This window comes from Tasmannia lanceolata, unplaced genomic scaffold (genome assembly GCF_043159265.1).
Source record: "Tasmannia lanceolata isolate RefF3 unplaced genomic scaffold, GAP_Taslan_0.1 ptg000019l, whole genome shotgun sequence".
Taxonomy (NCBI): domain Eukaryota; kingdom Viridiplantae; phylum Streptophyta; class Magnoliopsida; order Canellales; family Winteraceae; genus Tasmannia; species Tasmannia lanceolata.
Genome location: NW_027518696.1, coordinates 2,275,384 through 2,294,948, shown reverse-complemented (window position 1 = coordinate 2,294,948; position 19,565 = coordinate 2,275,384). Strand labels below are relative to the sequence as shown.

General features: G+C 38.9%; 1 protein-coding gene across 1 annotated transcript; it reads left to right on the top strand.

Moving 5' to 3' along the window:
• Positions 1–8,693: 8,693 nt before the first annotated feature.
• Positions 8,694–18,864, top strand: EMB269 (GTP1/OBG family protein). The gene is made up of 7 exons (XM_077362095.1): positions 8,694–9,927; positions 10,045–10,318; positions 13,763–14,054; positions 14,820–14,979; positions 16,576–16,684; positions 17,723–17,850; positions 18,452–18,864. The coding sequence occupies exons 1-6, from the start codon at positions 8,762–8,764 to the stop codon at positions 17,816–17,818; spliced, it is 2,097 nt and encodes a 698-aa protein (XP_077218210.1). The 5' UTR covers positions 8,694–8,761; the 3' UTR covers positions 17,819–17,850; positions 18,452–18,864.
• Positions 18,865–19,565: the final 701 nt, after the last annotated feature.

Genomic DNA, 19,565 nt, shown 5'->3' with positions numbered 1-19,565 from the left:
GTCTCATTAGTTTTCCACCCTGCAAATTTACAGGGAAAAGTTGGTGACCATACAAATCAGTTTGGGTTGGATCTTTTCATCTGGTCGGCCATCATGAATCCAATCCAGATCAGATTGATTCAAAATGCATATTTCTAGGGATTGTTGAAGAAGATTCTAATCATTGATTCTTGCAGCCTTTGATCTGATGGATGACATTTCAGTTTCAACATGGAGCAGGTGGGACCATGCTTTCAATGTCCCTTTTTTTGAATGGTAAAGAATTGTATTAGAAAGAATAAAAAGGGGGAGATTAGCCCGGCAATGGCTATCGAGATGAACAAAACAAACCACGTCAAGGGAGGAGAAAATTGAACACCTCCACCTCCAATGCTACCCTGGAGGCTCCCTCCCTTGCTAAGCTATCCGCAACACTATTTACTGATCCAGAAAACAATGGATGATCTCTTTACGCTATCCATGATCTTAATCTTATCAGTCCATTGTGCGAACTGCTGAGAATTAGAAAGAGACACTTTCAACCACTTTCTCACGTTAGTGAATCCCCTTCCACTATAACTTTATCCATAGTGTTATGATCAAGATCAACCAACTTAATTCCTTGATGAAAAGCTCTAACCTCTGCTTCATTAGAGTCTGCAATTCTAACGGGGCATGAAAAGGCTTAGCATCTACTGCGGCCATGATATTGGGCAAAATATGAGGCATATTCTGCAATATTTCTGAATATTTGGTCATTAGAGGTGTGCCGATATCAATATAGATTCAGATATTGGCCAATAGATAGCGATATTTAAAACACGGTTGGGTCCCACGTGGCACTCACACTTTGGTCGATGGCCGGAACCCAGGTTGGACTCCCACTGAGTCCTAGTAAATAACGGGACTCATTCGGATATCGGAGTCCTAGTAAATGAATGGAACATAGAGATAATGGGTCTCACCTGCAGAGTAATTCGTCTATGTAAATTGATATCCGCACCGATTGCTTTTTGGACTTGGGCTTCTCTGTTGTAAACTTCTTCAGTTGGCTATGGGCTTTATAATACACAAGTTGTTGAATAGGGAAGTTTTGGACAAAGTGAGGAGTGCATATATCAAAAGGGAGGAATGCTTCCTCTTTGCAATATAATGAGGTTTGCACAAAGGCACCATGGGGCCTACGTTTAACTGATCTGAACCGTCCATCTATTGGCCTTGCATTGGATCTCCCGTGGCACCAATATCACCCCTATCCTTTGATTCTAATGTCCAATAAGGCCTACTTTTGGCATCATTAATTTTGGGTCAAATAATCGGATTAGGGGGTGGCAATCGGTTGTCATAATGCCAAACGAACTACTTTCGAGTCCAAGAATCAGTTTTGGACTCACAATCTGCTCTCAAATTCCAAAACAAACAATATAATTAATATTTGCAACTTTAACTTTAACTTTCTAGATAATAATAGATCTAGAACTTAAAACTTTTTCCTCGTCACTGAGCTGAGCTCTACCACATTATAATATAACCAGGCACCCCACTATGACGTAGTGGATCTCACTTTGGGTTGATAAAAACAGTCTATCTAGTAGGCCTTCTTTGATTTGAACCGCTTATAGCCCAAAAATCAAGTCAATCATCTATTTGTAACATCAAATGGTGAGTATTTTTTGGAAAGGGATATATTAGAGCCCTTTTATACTTAGGACAGCCCCCACTTGTGTATTTATGACTACCTTTTACACCAGAGGAGGCTGTCCCAAGTTTTTTTTTTTTTTTTTTTTTTGGATTTTGAGAACCGGTTGAGCCCAAAAGTGATTATTGGACTAAAAATATGCTTATTTTTCAGTCCCATAATCAGGTTTGGACTCACATTTTTTGGGTAGTGATATATTAGAGACTTTTATACTTAGGACAGCCCCCACTTGTGTATTTATGACTACCCTTTTACACCAGAGGAGGCTGTCCCAAGTAAATAAAACAGCGCCTTAGTCCCTGTTTGTTTTTTGTTTTTTTGGATTTTGAGAACCGATTGAACCCAAAAGTGATTATTGGACTAAAAATATGCTTATTTTTCAGTCGATAATCAGTTTTGGACTCACAATTCTAAAAATCCAAAAACAAACACGACCTTACTGTCATTTCTGCCGTGTCATATGTATGTTTGTGACAGTTTTTTGAATTAAAAATTTACCCTCATTTGAAAGTCTTTAAACTCATATTAGACCCTGTTTGTTTTGAATTTTGAGAACTGATTGAGAATCCAAAACTGATTATTGGACTCACATTTACGTTTAATTTTGAATCCCATAATCAGTTTTTGGACTCACAATCGGTTCTCAAAATCCAAAACGAATAGAACCTTAAAGCAGTAAATTTGAGTCCAGTAAGGCAATAATCAGTTTAAGATTATGACGACCGATTGTAACTTACCTTGGGTTATTATTGGTTTATTACCAATTCCCAAAATCTAAAACAGGTGATTCTAAAGGGGGTGATGTAGGGGAGTAGCCTTGCAAGTTATGTGATGGCCATGATCTCAACCATTGATTTAGTCATATCTTTGTATTGCTCTATCGAAAATACATGATTCGACTTCTCGAAGCTCCTTGTTATCCCATCCGTAGGTTGGATTGCACCGAAATAGCAAAAGTTATTTAGGACTCGTGTGCACTATTCCTTGCAATTTCCAACCATTGATTTAGTCATATGCAACTCTTATTGGTCTAATCTCGAACAATCACGACCTATTGTGAGGCGCTAGTGATGAGCCAGAGTTATCAATATGGTTGGTGAGGGCAAATATAGAACTTTTGTCCTTGATTTGCAATTCTCCATGGATCTAGTACTTTCATTCTTCTACAACTGATTGAGGTATACGATGCTTCATTTTGATAAATGTGGGCGTATTCTAATGAAATTCTGTGGCCTTGGTTCCATCTGCATGGTGAATGCTTTTTTTTGTTTTTTGAGTAATTGTAGGAGAAATGAAGCCCTCGTAATTGCACGTTTCGATCGGAAAAGGGAGAGAAAGTTCTTGGGCTATATATGTGAACCCTCCTCCTTGTGTAGAGGCGTTTTCAGCATTTCTGCGGAGTGAGTAGAGCACGGTTAGTACTGCTGAAACACCAAACCAAGGCGGATTGAGTCCTAGAACCAGACGATATTTACACGGTGGGGTCGGGTTGTGACAGAATGTTATCAGAATCGTACCTCTCGCAGTACAATGTGCCAACGAGGACACTAGGCTCTAGCGAGCATGGATTGAAAGATCCCGTGTTGGAAAAGGGAGAGAAGGTTCCTGGGCTATATATGTGAACCCTCCTCCTCCTTGTATAGACGCATTTTCAACATCCCTGCGGGGTGGGTCGGGCACGGTTAGTACTCCTAAATCAGGGCAGGTTGACACCCATAATTGGACAATATTTCTATAGTGGGGTTAGGTCATGACATTGATAGGAGTACAACTGTACAAGTGTTGGTGAACTGTGTTTGATGTGGCGAGCCTTTCCATAGGATTGATTTTGGGGATTTTTTTAAGGTATGTTCTAGTGGAGGTAAACAGGGGCTAAAACATTCATTTACCTCGGTGATTTTTCTAGTGCTAGTAAGTCATGCGACTCACCCCCTGTGAGGTCGTAAGTAACTCTCTCCCTTGACTGCTAATTACCCTAAGGATATTTTTGGATGATGGTGTGGTGCAAGGATAAGCAGCCACGAAGGAGACATGAATTGGTCATTCTTGTAATTTACTTGGGATTATCGATCATTTCCCTTGTCTGGACGAAAAAATGGAAAAAAACTAAACAAGACAATCGAACCATGTCCCTTTTATGTAAATTCCATTTACATCATCTTTTGTTTTTTCTATTTTCTTCTTCTTCTTCGAGTTTTCTTCTCCCTCCGTTCCCTCATTCCGGCGATGCAAGGCGTTCTTGCAAGAGAGAAGGGGGGAACACGAGATTCGGCTACGACTAGGCAAATGGATTTTCCAGTGAGATGCATTTGAGCAAGGATTTTTCAACCGGTGTGGCTGAGGATGAGAGAGATGGTTAATTTCTAGAGAGAGATGATAAATTTCGGGTTTTGCATGTGAAATGCCCTTGATTTTGGAGACATTCACGGGAGCCTACAGGAATGTCACAACGGCGGGAATCTTCTCTCCTTGCAACCTCACCAAATAGAGGATTTGGATGACATGGCATCCCAAATCCCTACGAAATCCAGACGATGCCTAGATATTGTGCATCCAAATAGACCCCACAAATGTAGTAAGTTGCATACTTCCTGGGGTTAGTAATTAGAAACACAATGGGGCAATTTAGATACGTGGATGTTAGAATCTAGGTTTTAGTTTGAAAGCGGTGTAAAATTCTAGATTTTACAATCCTTATCAATCTATGTTTTAGAAATCTCTCCCCCATCCCGAGATTTCTAAAATCTGGAAACATGGGATGATCTCCTACTCTTTCGCTTGACAAAAAGAGGGGCGAGAAATTAGAAAACGACGGAAGCTTTCCTTCTTATCTTATCTCGTCTCCCGTCCAGGATTTTGAGGAAACTCAAGATTTTAAGATATTGATATCCGTACGGCCTTAATAAGTTGCATACTGTCTCTCTTCACGTGCTTATCACATAGCATCTACTAGTAAAATGTAAAACGTGTATACTGAAGATTTTGGTGATCTTCTGAATTGTCCCAAGTATTGTTGATCGTCCTTTCTCATAGAAGGGAAAAATCTTTTGTTTTTTTATATATTTTTTTTGTCTTTTTACATGGAAAAAACATCTAGTCAATAATCATGGCTGCTTCTTTGCATTAATTCCTTGCATGTCTCTTTCTTAGAACGTGGGGGCTCTATTAGACCACCGTCACGTCCACATTACACAGGGTAGTGCGTTTGAGACACCTTTCGTGCGACTCACTTTAGGTGATCTTGGCTGTACATTCTACACGGGTCCACTTGAGTGTGCATTATGCATTATTCATGTTCCATGCTTTTAGGTGATTGAGTCCACTGATCTAGCGGGCCATGGCCGAGAAAGTCTAGGCGGCAAAGATTACTAAGAAAAAGAGAAGAAAATATAACCAACACTTGAAATCTCAAGGTGGAGGAAAATAAAAAATCTCTAGGGCTGATCTAGCCATATGCCCTCACTTGCGAGCTCATCCGCCTCTCATTTGCCAATCTCTTGACACGGAGGAAATGGATTGAATGACCCTCTTCATGATTGCGGATCTCCTCAACTAACTCTAAAAATCACCAAGGAAGAGGAGATTTCTCGTCCATAATATCGAGGGAGGGAGTCAGACTCCACAATGAGGTTGTCCAAGTCTCCCACCACCAATCTAATAATACCCAGAGAGAAGGGGGGAACACGAGATTCGGCTACGACTAGGCAAATGGATTTTCCAGTGAGATGCATTTGAGCAAGGATTTTTCAACCGGTGTGGCTGAGGATGAGAGAGATGGTTAATTTCTAGAGAGAGATGATAAATTTCGGGTTTTGCATGTGAAATGCCCTTGATTTTGGAGACATTCACGGGAGCCTACAGGAATGTCACAACGGCGGGAATCTTCTCTCCTTGCAACCTCACCAAATAGAGGATTTGGATGACATGGCATCCCAAATCCCTACGAAATCCAGACGATGCCTAGATATTGTGCATCCAAATAGACCCCACAAATGTAGTAAGTTGCATACTTCCTGGGGTTAGTAATTAGAAACACAATGGGGCAATTTAGATACGTGGATGTTAGAATCTAGGTTTTAGTTTGAAAGCGGTGTAAAATTCTAGATTTTACAATCCTTATCAATCTATGTTTTAGAAATCTCTCCCCCATCCCGAGATTTCTAAAATCTGGAAACATGGGATGATCTCCTACTCTTTCGCTTGACAAAAAGAGGGGCGAGAAATTAGAAAACGACGGAAGCTTTCCTTCTTATCTTATCTCGTCTCCCGTCCAGGATTTTGAGGAAACTCAAGATTTTAAGATATTGATATCCGTACGGCCTTAATAAGTTGCATACTGTCTCTCTTCACGTGCTTATCACATAGCATCTACTAGTAAAATGTAAAACGTGTATACTGAAGATTTTGGTGATCTTCTGAATTGTCCCAAGTATTGTTGATCGTCCTTTCTCATAGAAGGGAAAAATCTTTTGTTTTTTTATATATTTTTTTTGTCTTTTTACATGGAAAAAACATCTAGTCAATAATCATGGCTGCTTCTTTGCATTAATTCCTTGCATGTCTCTTTCTTAGAACGTGGGGGCTCTATTAGACCACCGTCACGTCCACATTACACAGGGTAGTGCGTTTGAGACACCTTTCGTGCGACTCACTTTAGGTGATCTTGGCTGTACATTCTACACGGGTCCACTTGAGTGTGCATTATGCATTATTCATGTTCCATGCTTTTAGGTGATTGAGTCCACTGATCTAGCGGGCCATGGCCGAGAAAGTCTAGGCGGCAAAGATTACTAAGAAAAAGAGAAGAAAATATAACCAACACTTGAAATCTCAAGGTGGAGGAAAATAAAAAATCTCTAGGGCTGATCTAGCCATATGCCCTCACTTGCGAGCTCATCCGCCTCTCATTTGCCAATCTCTTGACACGGAGGAAATGGATTGAATGACCCTCTTCATGATTGCGGATCTCCTCAACTAACTCTAAAAATCACCAAGGAAGAGGAGATTTCTCGTCCATAATATCGAGGGAGGGAGTCAGACTCCACAATGAGGTTGTCCAAGTCTCCCACCACCAATCTAATAATACCCAGAGAGAAGGGGGGAACACGAGATTCGGCTACGACTAGGCAAATGGATTTTCCAGTGAGATGCATTTGAGCAAGGATTTTTCAACCGGTGTGGCTGAGGATGAGAGAGATGGTTAATTTCTAGAGAGAGATGATAAATTTCGGGTTTTGCATGTGAAATGCCCTTGATTTTGGAGACATTCACGGGAGCCTACAGGAATGTCACAACGGCGGGAATCTTCTCTCCTTGCAACCTCACCAAATAGAGGATTTGGATGACATGGCATCCCAAATCCCTACGAAATCCAGACGATGCCTAGATATTGTGCATCCAAATAGACCCCACAAATGTAGTAAGTTGCATACTTCCTGGGGTTAGTAATTAGAAACACAATGGGGCAATTTAGATACGTGGATGTTAGAATCTAGGTTTTAGTTTGAAAGCGGTGTAAAATTCTAGATTTTACAATCCTTATCAATCTATGTTTTAGAAATCTCTTCCCCATCCCGAGATTTCTAAAATCTGAAAACATGGGACGATCTCCTACTCTTTCGCTTGACAAAAAGAGGGGCGAGAAATTAGAAAACGACGGAGGCTTTCCTTCTTATCTTATCTCGTCTCCCGTCCAGGATTTTGAGGAAACTCAAGATTTTAAGATATTGATATCCGTACGGCCTTAATAAGTTGCATACTGTCTCTCTTCACGTGCTTATCACATAGCATCTACTAGTAAAATGTAAAACGTGTATACTGAAGATTTTGGTGATCTTCTGAATTGTCACTAGTATTGTTGATCGTCCTTTCTCATAGAAGGGAAATTTTTTTTTTTTTTTATATATTTTTTTGTCTTTTTACATGGAAAAAACATCTAGTCAATAATCATGGCTGCTTCTTTGCATTAATTCCTTGCATGTCTCTTTCTTAGAACGTGGGGGCTCTATTAGACCACCGTCACGTCCACATTACACAGGGTAGTGCGTTTGAGACACCTTTCGTGCGACTCACTTTAGGTGATCTTGGCTGTACATTCTACACGGGTCCACTTGAGTGTGCATTATGCATTATTCATGTTCCATGCTTTTAGGTGATTGAGTCCACTGATCTAGCGGGCCATGGCCGAGAAAGTCTAGGCGGCAAAGATTACTAAGAAAAAGAGAAGAAAATATAACCAACACTTGAAATCTCAAGGTGGAGGAAAATAAAAAATCTCTAGGGCTGATCTAGCCATATGCCCTCACTTGTGAGCTCATCCGCCTCTCATTTGCCATTCTCTTGACACGGAGGAAATGGATTGAATGACCCTCTTCATGATTGCGGATCTCCTCAACTAACTCTAAAAATCACTAAGGAAGAGGAGATTTCTCGTCCGATCATCGAGGGAGTCATACTCCACAATGAGATTGTCCAAGTCTCTATCCGCCACCAATCTAATAATACCCTGCATATTGAAACACTGGAAATCAATTATCCTACTTAGTTTTCCCTGCTGGAAGGGTAAGATAATAAAGGGTAGGTAGATTCATGTGAAATGGTTTTGCCCCAAAATTCTGCCCTTCCTCGGTGTACCAGACAAAACCTGTGGGACTCCACTAAGAAGGCCTCAAAGCATATACCTGTTGCTGCATGCCATTGTGTTGTAGACCTTAGTGTATGGACTATTCAACACTCTTAACATGTCTCATAGAGAGACCTCTCTTTCTTGTAGTCTTGAAGACATTATTCACTTACGAGGGTAATCCAACAACGGGGATTCATTCATCCATATATCTATACATAAATGGTGGACCTCTTGTTGTCTTGATCAATCCTATCTCCATGGGCCCACTAGATGGATGGTCCAGATCATCATCCGATTTCCTCCACCTATGTTTTCCTCCAATCTTTTTGATACACGTGGCGAAACAAGATCTCTACACGTAATCATGTCTTATCGCGAGAAAAATAATAATAAAAAGGGGATAATCTAAACCCTCCCCCCTCTCGTTTTGCCGCGCCTTCTTCTTCTTCTTGTGTTAAATGCGAATGGCCTCTGTAGCAACTTTATTCTCTCATCTCCGTCCTTTTGCAGCTGATTCTTCTCGATCTAAGACCCGTAAAAACACTCCGAAAAAGCTCTCTCGAAACCCTAACCCTAATCTCAAAACTGGAACCAGCTCAAACAAAATCCCTCCAATTTACGGATCAGGCGGAGAAGCCACGACCTACACTCGCCTTCCCCCAAAAGACGATTCTTTATTTTCTCCATTCGAATTCCACAATCAAAACCCTAGCGAGATTAAGCTCTCTGATACGACCCCGGCGAAGATTTTTAAGAAGAAAATTCCATCAGAGAAGCAGTATTTGGCAGATTTACGTTCTGAAGAAGAGATTTTTGACGGATTAGGGCTTGATTTCTTGGATGGAAATGCGAAAAAGATCTCGATTGGCATTGCTTCGACTGATTCTTATAATGATAATGCCAATCAAAACCCTAGCGAGATTAAAGTATCTGAATTGACGCCGACAAAGATTTCGAAGAAGAAGAATCGCTCAGAGAATCAGTATTTTCCAGATTCGGGTTCTGAAGAAGAGATTTTAGACAGATTACGGCTTGAGAAAAAGATCTCGATTGGCATTGATTCTACTGATTATGATGATGAGGAAGATGAAAGATTCTTTTTGGAGTATGGTGGAGATTTTACAGAGGAAGAAGAGAAGGAGAAAGGAGTGCCAGCTGTGATGAGATGCTTTGACAGGACGAAGATCTACGTGAAGGCCGGGGACGGTGGCAATGGGGTTGTGGCATTTCGCAGAGAGAAGTACGTGCCGTTAGGTGGGCCGTCCGGCGGAGATGGAGGGAGGGGAGGGAATGTGTATGTTGAGGTGGATGGGTCCATGAATTCATTGCTTCCTTTTAGGAAGAACATACATTTTAGGGCTGGGAGAGGGAGTCATGGGCAGGGGAAGAAACAAGTAGGGGCTAAAGGAGAGGATGTGGTGGTGAAGGTGGCGCCCGGGACTGTGATTAGAGAGGCTGTGAAAGGAGAGGTGGGAGAAGGGGATTTTTTGATGGAGTTGTTGCATCCTGGGCAGAGGGCTCTGCTTTTGCCTGGTGGGAGGGGTGGGAGAGGGAATGCCTCTTTTAAATCAGGGACGAATAAGGTGCCAAAGATTGCGGAGAATGGAGAAGAGGGTGCTGAATTGTGAGTTTTTGTTACTACTATTGTCTTTTGTAGAATTCACAATATCAGCATTGACTAATGTATGCATTGTTACTGTTCAAAACACTTTTTTCTCACATTAGCATTATTCTTGGTAAGGTGGTTGGATTTGGAGCTAAAGTTGGTTGCTGATGTTGGGATAGTTGGAGCTCCAAATGCTGGGAAAAGCACACTCCTCAGTGCTATAAGTGCTGCTCAACCAACTATAGCAAATTATCCATTTACAACTTTACTTCCAAATTTGGGAGTAGTCTCATTAGATTATGATGCCACAATGGTTGTAGCAGATCTGCCAGGTTTACTTGAAGGTGCACACCGGGGTTTTGGTTTAGGTCACGAATTTTTACGGCACACTGAAAGATGTTCTGTCCTGGTATACACTTATCTTAAATTGTTAGCTTCTTTTTATTTCTTTTTTTTAATGGTGTCTTAAATTGTTAGATTAATTTTATTTTTCCAAACTTTGAAGATGCTACTTAGATTATATTTTACATTTATTCATCTAAATTCAATAATTAAATCTCTCAATGTTAAATTGTGTTATATGGTTCTGTGGTATGACAATTATCTTCCCTTGAGCTCCTTAATAATGTTGCTGAAGGATTATGGTTTGCATTGTTTTGCCCTATCCTTGAAAATTTTGTATTTAGTCCCAATGGTGATTCTGTAGAAGTGCAAATTATACCAACAATGAACAATTGTAAGGTACTTCCAAATTCCAATCATGATTTTAAATCTCGGCCGAAATACCGAAAATTCGGATTTCGGTTGGGACTGAAACCAAAATCACCCAAACCCTAGATTTCAGCCAGAGTAACAAATTTCGGCTGAAATTTCAGTACAATAATGAAATTTGCTTTGATTTTTTTACCGAATTTCAGCCAAAATCCGGTACAATAATGAAATTTTCTTTGATTTTTCACCGAATTTCGTCCGAAATTTCCAGTTTCGGCTATGTCCGAATCCAAAACCGAAATTTAAATTCATGCTTCCGATTATAAAATTGGCCAAGCACTGAACTCAATCTCAAATGCATGTGCATATCCGTGCGGATCTAATCTATTGACAATCATGTTAACTCTAAATTTAGCACATGAGAACTTGCAATGTTATTAATGTCTATACCATGAAAACAATCTTTTGGAATGAAGGTTTCCAGTCTTCAACTATAGAAGACAAGACAATCCCTTGATATTGCATGGTATGTAACATATATTCTTGGTTCAGCTCTATCCTTTTCTTTTCTAGTGCAAGAATCAAATCCCACTTTCAACCTTCGACTTCATACCCTTGAAATTGGAAATTAGCTTTCACAGCCATTTGTTTGGCATTATTTGGTTCAATTTCGGTTTCATCCCTTTGAAACCATAGAGAACACTCCACAACAATTTTTCACTTAGCATTATTTGGTATTAGAGCACTTTTATTTTGCTTCAATCATGACCTCAACAATGTGTAGGTCCAGCTTGCTAGGGCACAAGACTCAATCCCAGTCAAATTATATCAAATGTTTCCTAGAAGTAGTGGATCATCTAAAGAGACCCAGCTTTATCAAATTGCAAGAGACGAAGAAGTAAGGCGACAAAGAATGGGAGATGGAAATGGTTGAACTTCTATATTGATCTCGTAGGTTGAACATGTTTGGTAAAGACATATAAGTACAATTAACATCATTACTAGAGGAAAAGACAAGTGCCCTTGGGCTTATAAGTACAATTAACATCATTTTTGATCTTGTAGGTTGAACATGCTTGAGAAAGATGCATGTAATTATTAGAGGAAAAGACAAGTGTCCTTGTGCTTTTAAATACAGTTAACATTGTTTCGAGCCCTCCTGTTCAAGCTAATATTTTCTTTGAAACAGAGATAGCTCATCAATCAAAAAATGTTGCCATTCTTTCATAACATCTGTTGAGAAGATATCAGCAAAATGATCATGAGTAGGAACATACATGGTTACAACACTTGATGCAAGACTTGGTAATAAATTCAAAATCACGTGTTCTTCATTGTGACCACTAAAGTGCAATCAAGTGACTCAAAATACAGTTTTTATGGACAGAGAAAATATATTGAAATCATTGATATGTACATGGCTTATGTACATGATCTAGCAGCATTCCTTTGTTTCTTATTTCTTCATGAGATGAGACAACCATTTGTCATAATCTTCTCTTATCCGCATTAACGGGCAATCAACGTCTGAATAATAATGAATATACTAATTGGCATGTGTCTTTGTGTTGGAAAGAAAAATCAATATGCCAATGTTCATGTGAATTATTCTCTGCAGCTTTTTGGAATCTATTGAGTATTGACCCCTTCGAGTCCGAGGTACGTGACCTACATCGGGGATTAATCATCTTCCGTAACAAGATGGGGGGAGCTTTGGAGGTGGAAGGCAACTCGTCTAACATTATTTTGTGGTCCAAGGTCATTAGTGACAGTCCCTGGGTACTTACCTCATTTATTGATGAGATTAGAGTCTTTCTTTTTTTGCTTATTCCTCAAAAGTGCGAACAACTTGGATGATTGTCTGCCAAAGCGAGACTCACTTTTTTTGGGGGGGCTGTTTTTGCCTCTCGATGTGAACTTGTAATCCCTTTATGTAATCATAGTGATTGTTATTCCTTTGCTGTGGTGGAAGCCTGATTAGATGATAGAGACTTTATCCCCTATATGTTCCTTGGTTTAGTGGGGTATTAAACAATTATGTTTTGAGAGAAACTCCCTTCATATGTTCTTGATGCGGCATGTCAATACCCGCATGAGATGACTTTCTTTGCATTCCCTCAACCTATTTCCCATGAGGTGGCGAGTTACTGGTCCAATTCGCACTTGATCCTTCAATAGCTATATCTTTTGCCTCCATAGGTTTTATGATAGTTTTTGCAAAAAGCTTGTCCGCTGGATATAGGTCCTATAGGAATAGTGGCTAACAAAAATTTTGCTCATTTTGGTGTTCAGAGGATTGCCAGTTCATATTCTTCCTATTTTGGTAGAAATTAGCTTTTCGTTGTTGGCATGCTTGTTTGAGTAAAATGTTTGTAGAAACTGGAGATTCATGGCAGGAAGTGGAGGGCCAAGTTTGGCATCTGTCTTACTGAAAAATTGGAATTTTTTTATGTTTCTGTGTATTATGGTATCTCAGCAGGGACACCTCATGTCATACTGAGCTTATGTTTTCTTCTGCAATCTTTTTTCTCTTTACAAATAAAATTTGGGTTGTCAATTCTAAAATGTATATATTTGCAACTCTGTCCTCCACTTGTCATGTCACTATCCTTAGGTTGATTAAAAAATCATCAAAGTGAAAATTTTTAGAGTTCCAATATTGTGCTTCTTATTTTCTATTGTTATGCTTACTCCAGTTTTAGTCAATCGGAGTTTTGGGGGTTTTCTCCTAGGTTTTTAATCTTTCACTTTACCATACCCAAAATATCTTTTCTACTAAAAGGAGGTTTGCGGCAGCCTGACATGTACAAAACACTACTGTCCGTCTAAGTGCTGAATGTAGTTAATGATGCCATCCCCAATGTTTTGAGATGATGACTGTTAAACAACTAAACAAGTTTGATCTCCTTAAAGATGATTAATCACATACCTGCGAATACTCAATATTTATACTCTTATCTTTATCTTCTTACTTCCTTAACCAGTATGACCTTTTGATTTGTCATTGCTTTCTTATGAGCATGATTCTTGATAATCTCTATTGTTGTTATTATTATTATTGTCATTTGTCATTGTTGTTATTAAAGCATTCTGGGTCCCTCAAAATAAACTAATAAAACTCCTTGTCTCTTTGGAGGCTTAGGTGCATGTTGTTGATGGGTCAGCAGAGCAGCCAGAGTACGAGTTTGATGCAGTTCGTCTGGAACTGGACTTATTTAGCCCAGGGCTTGCAGAAAAGCCTTATATAGTTGCATATAACAAAACAGATCTTCCAGAGGCATCTGACAAGTGGTCTTTATTTGAGGAAAACTTGCAAGCTCGTGGCATCCATCCTTTTTGCATGAGTGCATTAAACAGGCAGGGGACCCACGATGTGGTTTGTGCTGCGTATGAACTACTACGGAAATCATTAGAAGCCAATGAGGAAGCTGAAGGTCGCAATTTCTTGTTTTTGTCTTTGATTCATTCTCACTATTCCTTTTAACTGGTAGTTAAAATAAGAAAGATACGCCTATCTCCAAAAAAAAGAAGAAAGAATGATAAGTTTGAAAATATTTGTCCTCTCATGGATTCATAATTATTTTATATACCGCAGATTTACAATCTTATGAATGATCTCTTGGTTTCTTGAGTTTTTTCGTCAAGTTGATATAGGCCATTTGCTCTTTCAACCTTAAAATAAGCAGAGGCACAGCATTCTGGCACTTAATTAGTTTTGTTTTTCTTATTTTGTGTATTGATACTGAATACTTTTTGAAATATTTACTTATGATGTACTTTCTCCAGAAATAGGGATAGCACCAACTTGAGATTTTTTTGAATGCTTAGACTTATATTAAGCTTGCACTTTGTTGTCTTGGAACTTGTTCTTGCATGTTTGTTTTGGTTTCTGTTTTCTGTTTTCTCATCTTATATCCTTCCCGTGTTCATGCTAGTCATTTCCTACAACTCATTTTAGGCAAAGGCCAGATTGTGACTGTCCTTATGCTTGTTTCATTAAAACAAATACTCATGCATCACATGGCCGTTTATTAGGTGTTGGTTTGTCCCTGTATTATTTTCTATTGAAGAAGCTTGTTATAGTGTTGTGAGCATTCTAGTTTATTTGTCTTAGATGTGATAAGTGTTCCAAATGACGTTAATATCTTCTGATGCTTTTTTGTCCGATAGCAATCTTTGATATGTTACATCTGTTGCAGGTTGGACAGAACCCGTAGATCTGAACCATGTTGCGGACATGGTAAATAAACAAAGAAGTGCTTCAATGGGTGACTTTGTAATCTCTTATGAGAGCAGCTCAAATACTTGGCATGTAATCGGAGCTGGGATACAACGATTTGTTCAAATGACTAACTGGAAGTATGATTTTCTATTACTCATCCTTTATCTTTTCTTTTGTCACCGTGGTCTTCATGTTATTGTCCTATAATCATTCCGTGAAGCTGCATCATCGAATTAATAATTTATAATTGCATCATTAACAATAGAGATGATGCTTAATTGTCTTCGCTTCTGATGCAAGCAGGACTCCAATTAAATTTACAGTTTCTAACTGCTGCAACATCTGCAGAACCTTTAATCTGAAATTTCAGTGCCCTGAAATTTTCAGGCTCTTCAATGTTCAGAACCTACCTGAAATTTGTCGACCAAATTTCACGCCTCCAGAAATTCTAGAGTATTTAAGGTTTCAGTCCACAAATTCTGTGAGATGAATTTTAACAAGCTCACAATTACCCTCCGGAAAGAGTTATTTTACATTAACGCCATGTCTGGCTGCAAGGACTTTTTTTTAATGATAAATCAGTGTCTCCAAGTGGTGAGAGAGGGGTAGGCCGGTGGGAAGTGGCTAAAAACCAGGAAAAAGTTGATCCTATTTTGAGGAGAGTTTTTTGTTTCCTGGTTTTTAGCCACTTCTCAACACTTGGAGACACTAGTTTCCCGATTTTTGTTTCTTGATTTTTAGCCACTTCACCGGCACTTTCCCTCTCTCTCCACTTGGAGACACTGACTTATCATGAAAAGAAAATTCCTGACTGCTGGACGCGTCCTAAGGCTCCGTTTCTTTAGACATAAAATGGGTGTAACATATTTTACTCTCTTTTTTCACTTAAAATTGGGCGTAAAACACAAGCTCCATTTCTTTCGGCGTAAAATGGGTGTAACATATTTTACGTTCTTTTTTTTTTCTCGTAACTTTTTCTGTCGAAAGAATTGGAGCATAAAGGTGTTGTCGATAGTCAATACACAATTGCTTGGATAATTTGATCTCATAAGCATTGTCATTTATTCACTTCAATGCCTTGCATTGTCCCATTCAATGATCTCCCAACTCAGGATGTGTGATTGGGGTTTTTTTTGCCTTCACCATCACCATGGGACGTTCTTCAAGTACTTTTAGATTGAAATGCTTCGTCCTGTCCTTGAGTTTGTTGTTGAGGCGGAGTTCGAAGGAGAGGAGGTGTGCTTCGTCAGGCTTTGGAGGTTAAAAACATCGATTGTGCTGGGATCTCTTGATGACTTCGACGAGGGGGAGGTCGGACCTGTCTCTCTCGCGGCGAGGTGCAACGAGAAGGGTTGTGTAGCGGAGTTATTTCGATTTTGCTTTCCGTGTGTGGTTGTGGGAGTTGCAGTTTTGTTCCATTTTTTGCAGAAGTGAAACACCCTAACCAGAATGCTTGGAAGAGGTTTTTGATCGTTTTTCTTTTCCAGTTTCTCTCTCCCTTTTGTCTCTCTCTCTGTCTCTCTCCTTGCATGTTGTTCTTCTTTTCTCCTTCTCGTTCATTGGTTTGTCGAAGCAAAACATGAAAACGGCATTTCATTCATTTTTAAAATAACTCTTAAGAAATGATAATAACAAAAGCGGGTGGATTGAAATTAAAAAAAGGAGGAGAAATTCCTTTTTTTTGCTTTTGTACAATGTCTGAGCATACTCATATTGTAAATTTTATGGAACAGGTATACAGAGTCTCTAAGACGGTTCCAACATGTTTTAGAGGCTTGTGGTGTGAACAAATCTCTCATCAAACAAGGAGTTAAAGAAGGGGACACGGTAATTGTGGGTGAGGTAGGTCTATAATTCCTTCATGCTTCTGTTCAAGTATCCTACTTTAAAAAAGCAACAATACATGAAGAAATCTTGTTTTGGTCGTGAGATATTGAAATATTTTAGAGCCATTAAAAAAAAAGAACAAAGATATTGAAATATTTTAGAGAATCAGAACTGTCCTTTAAATTAGATTCTGGACCCCAATTGTTTGTGCAACTTTGGAATTTCAATTGTATCTTTCCAAACAATCATTGATTGGATCAATATGATGCCTTTGGTCATGGAATTCAGAAAACGACGTTAGCACTGAAAACACTTTTGCTGAATCTACACTCTAGCCTTTCTTTTAAACCTAGTCTTCAAATTGGAATGCTCACAAAATTCTGCGATAAAATTTTTAGTCTCAGTACTCATTACTGGCATAATCTAAGAAGCACGGGTACTCTCCGGAGGCCCATGTACCCATGTCGGGTGCGTATCGGGTGTGGGTGCTCTTGGGTACTCTCTGGGTGCGTACTGGGTACGCACTCGGGTTTGTGTATGTATCGGGTGCGCACCCGGTTCAAATTAAATCGAGAATTACAGATATATAACAGAGGGGCTGTCCCAATTAGCAAAAGGGGGGTTGAATATATCAAAATATATATATATATATATATATATATATATATATATATATATATATATATATATATATATATCCCGTAACTAAAAACCTAACAACTTAGAAGTAATATTAGATTTTGGTGAAGTAATATTAGATTTTGATGATGTTATTGTTATTTGTTTGTTCTCCAATTAAATTGTTTCAATTCTTTAACAAAATATTTAATTTTTTTATCTTTATAAATATATAATAAATATATAAAATATATTATATTCAGCGTACCCCCAACGTACCCGTATCCTATTTTTTTAAAAAAAATCACGTCTGCACGTACCTATATCGTGTCGTACCTGCACCCCGTACCCGTATCCGTGCTTCATTGGGCATAATTCTAGTCACACATTGGAATGCACTGCTGAATGCTGATGATTTTCATTTCTTCATGTCAGATGGAGATGATATGGCATAATTCCGCGGATAAATTTGGCCCATCAAACATGAGGAAGGGGTCGACTGGATCTATCAAATGGCCTCAATGGGATTAGCACAGCAATGTTGACCCCAATTCTAATTTCTGGTGAGGGAGCTAGTATTTTCTTTTCCTTTTTTTTTTCTTTCTTTAACAATAAATAGGAAATTCATTGCTAGAAGAGAAACATAGTTACAACAGGGGCAAAACTTGGCCGATGCATAAAGCCAGTCTAAAGTCTAAACACTTGCAACAGCAACACTACCCAATCTTTGAAAGATAGTAAGCTTTGAATAGAGCTGTCTTTTTTAAATGGTATTTGAACAACACGTTCTTGTTTAACTGGTATTTTTCATTTGGAGAACTCTAGTTTAACAGATGAGGCGATAATTACAGACAAACCATCTATGTACTTGTGAATCTTGCATGTTTTGGTATTCTTATTCAATTTTACCAGTATCAGGTTCCTATGAAGCAATGCTAATTATTTACAATGGCTATCATAAAGTTCTCAGTTTTGGCTGTTCTACCAAAGCGAGATTTCTGACTTAGACAACTAGTTGGTTTTTTTTTTTCAGGGTTAAAGACCTCTTATTTGGAAAATTATTACAGTGGATTTAACACCCTCATTATTTGAATAGGGGGATACAACTGATTTTGATTCTCTATAACTACTATGACGATTTGGAACTGGCATGGACCTTTGCAGATCTGGGCGGGAGAAGGTGTTTGAGTCAATGGGAGACGGTGCAAGATGTCTTGTAGAAGTAAGAGAGCAATGTGTTACTTCAGCTGGGTGAATTGTATACATTGTAAAAAGGTACGACTCGAATACTACATCTGTCAATCCTTTTATCACCAAAATCCGGGCACCATTTCCGTTTCTTTAACCCCAAATTGCGAAGCCGGGTCAGTAAGTATGACTTGGCTCATGCAGTGGGCAAGTAAGTCCTTCTCCCTGAGTCTTTTAATTTCCAATATAGACGTTCCAGATGTTTTCCAAGCCTCTTCTGTAAGAATATATTTGTAACTGTTTAGCTATCTATTGGGCCATTGGGTCATAAAGCTTCTGGAAATATTGCATTCATCTATACATAAAATATGACCGTAACTTACCATTGACTTGTTGGTCTTTGGTGTGATTTATTTAGATTACTTTCCAAAGTGGTTGTTTGTGTGCATGGAAAATGAATTTTCCAGCTTTTTCGTAAACTCAGGGTATGTCTGGCAAGGCTCCTCTCCGCCTTAGAATTTTTTTTATTTTTTTATTTTTATGGGTAAGCTGGGGTTTAACGGAGACCCCTACCGATTTATTAGAAAAAGAAAAAGATAGAACAATAAAAACAAACTAGCCCTAACTCAGAACAAGCGAGAAGGGGGAACCAAGGCTAAACAAAAATGAGCGACAAGCCCCAAGCCTAAGAGAACAGAGGGATCAATACCTCTGAACTACATAATCATCCAATTTTGAAGGGGTGTGATGGGCTCTTTGTGAGCGCTTTGGCCAGGTTTTCTTGGGAACTTCCTGCCAATTTGATTTTCCAAGTTCCGGGGTCTCCTCTTCACCGTTATCCTCATGTTCAACTAGAATTTTCTGAAGCCACTCCTAGGGTACACTTGTGATGGAAACCCGATCTGACTGGCAAAAGGGCTTTCTTAGTATCCTGAAAAGCAAAAATAAAAAATAAAATAAATGCTCTTTATTTAATGTCATTGAAAATTTATTATTTTTAACAAACTAAAGTACTCCGCAATAAATATTACATTAATAAATAGAACTATTATTAAGTGATTTAGTTAATATATTCAAATAATAAAAGGGA

Bases quoted from the DNA above. Each gene is read 5' to 3' on its own strand.
- EMB269 (XM_077362095.1), top strand. From the start codon at position 8,762: ATGCGAATGGCCTCTGTAGCAACTTTATTCTCTCATCTCCGTCCTTTT. The intron at 10,319-13,762 runs GTATACACTTAT...TTGGAGGCTTAG, and splicing joins CTGAAAGATGTTCTGTCCTG to GTGCATGTTGTTGATGGGTC. The intron at 14,980-16,575 runs GTATGATTTTCT...TTTATGGAACAG, and splicing joins GTTCAAATGACTAACTGGAA to GTATACAGAGTCTCTAAGAC.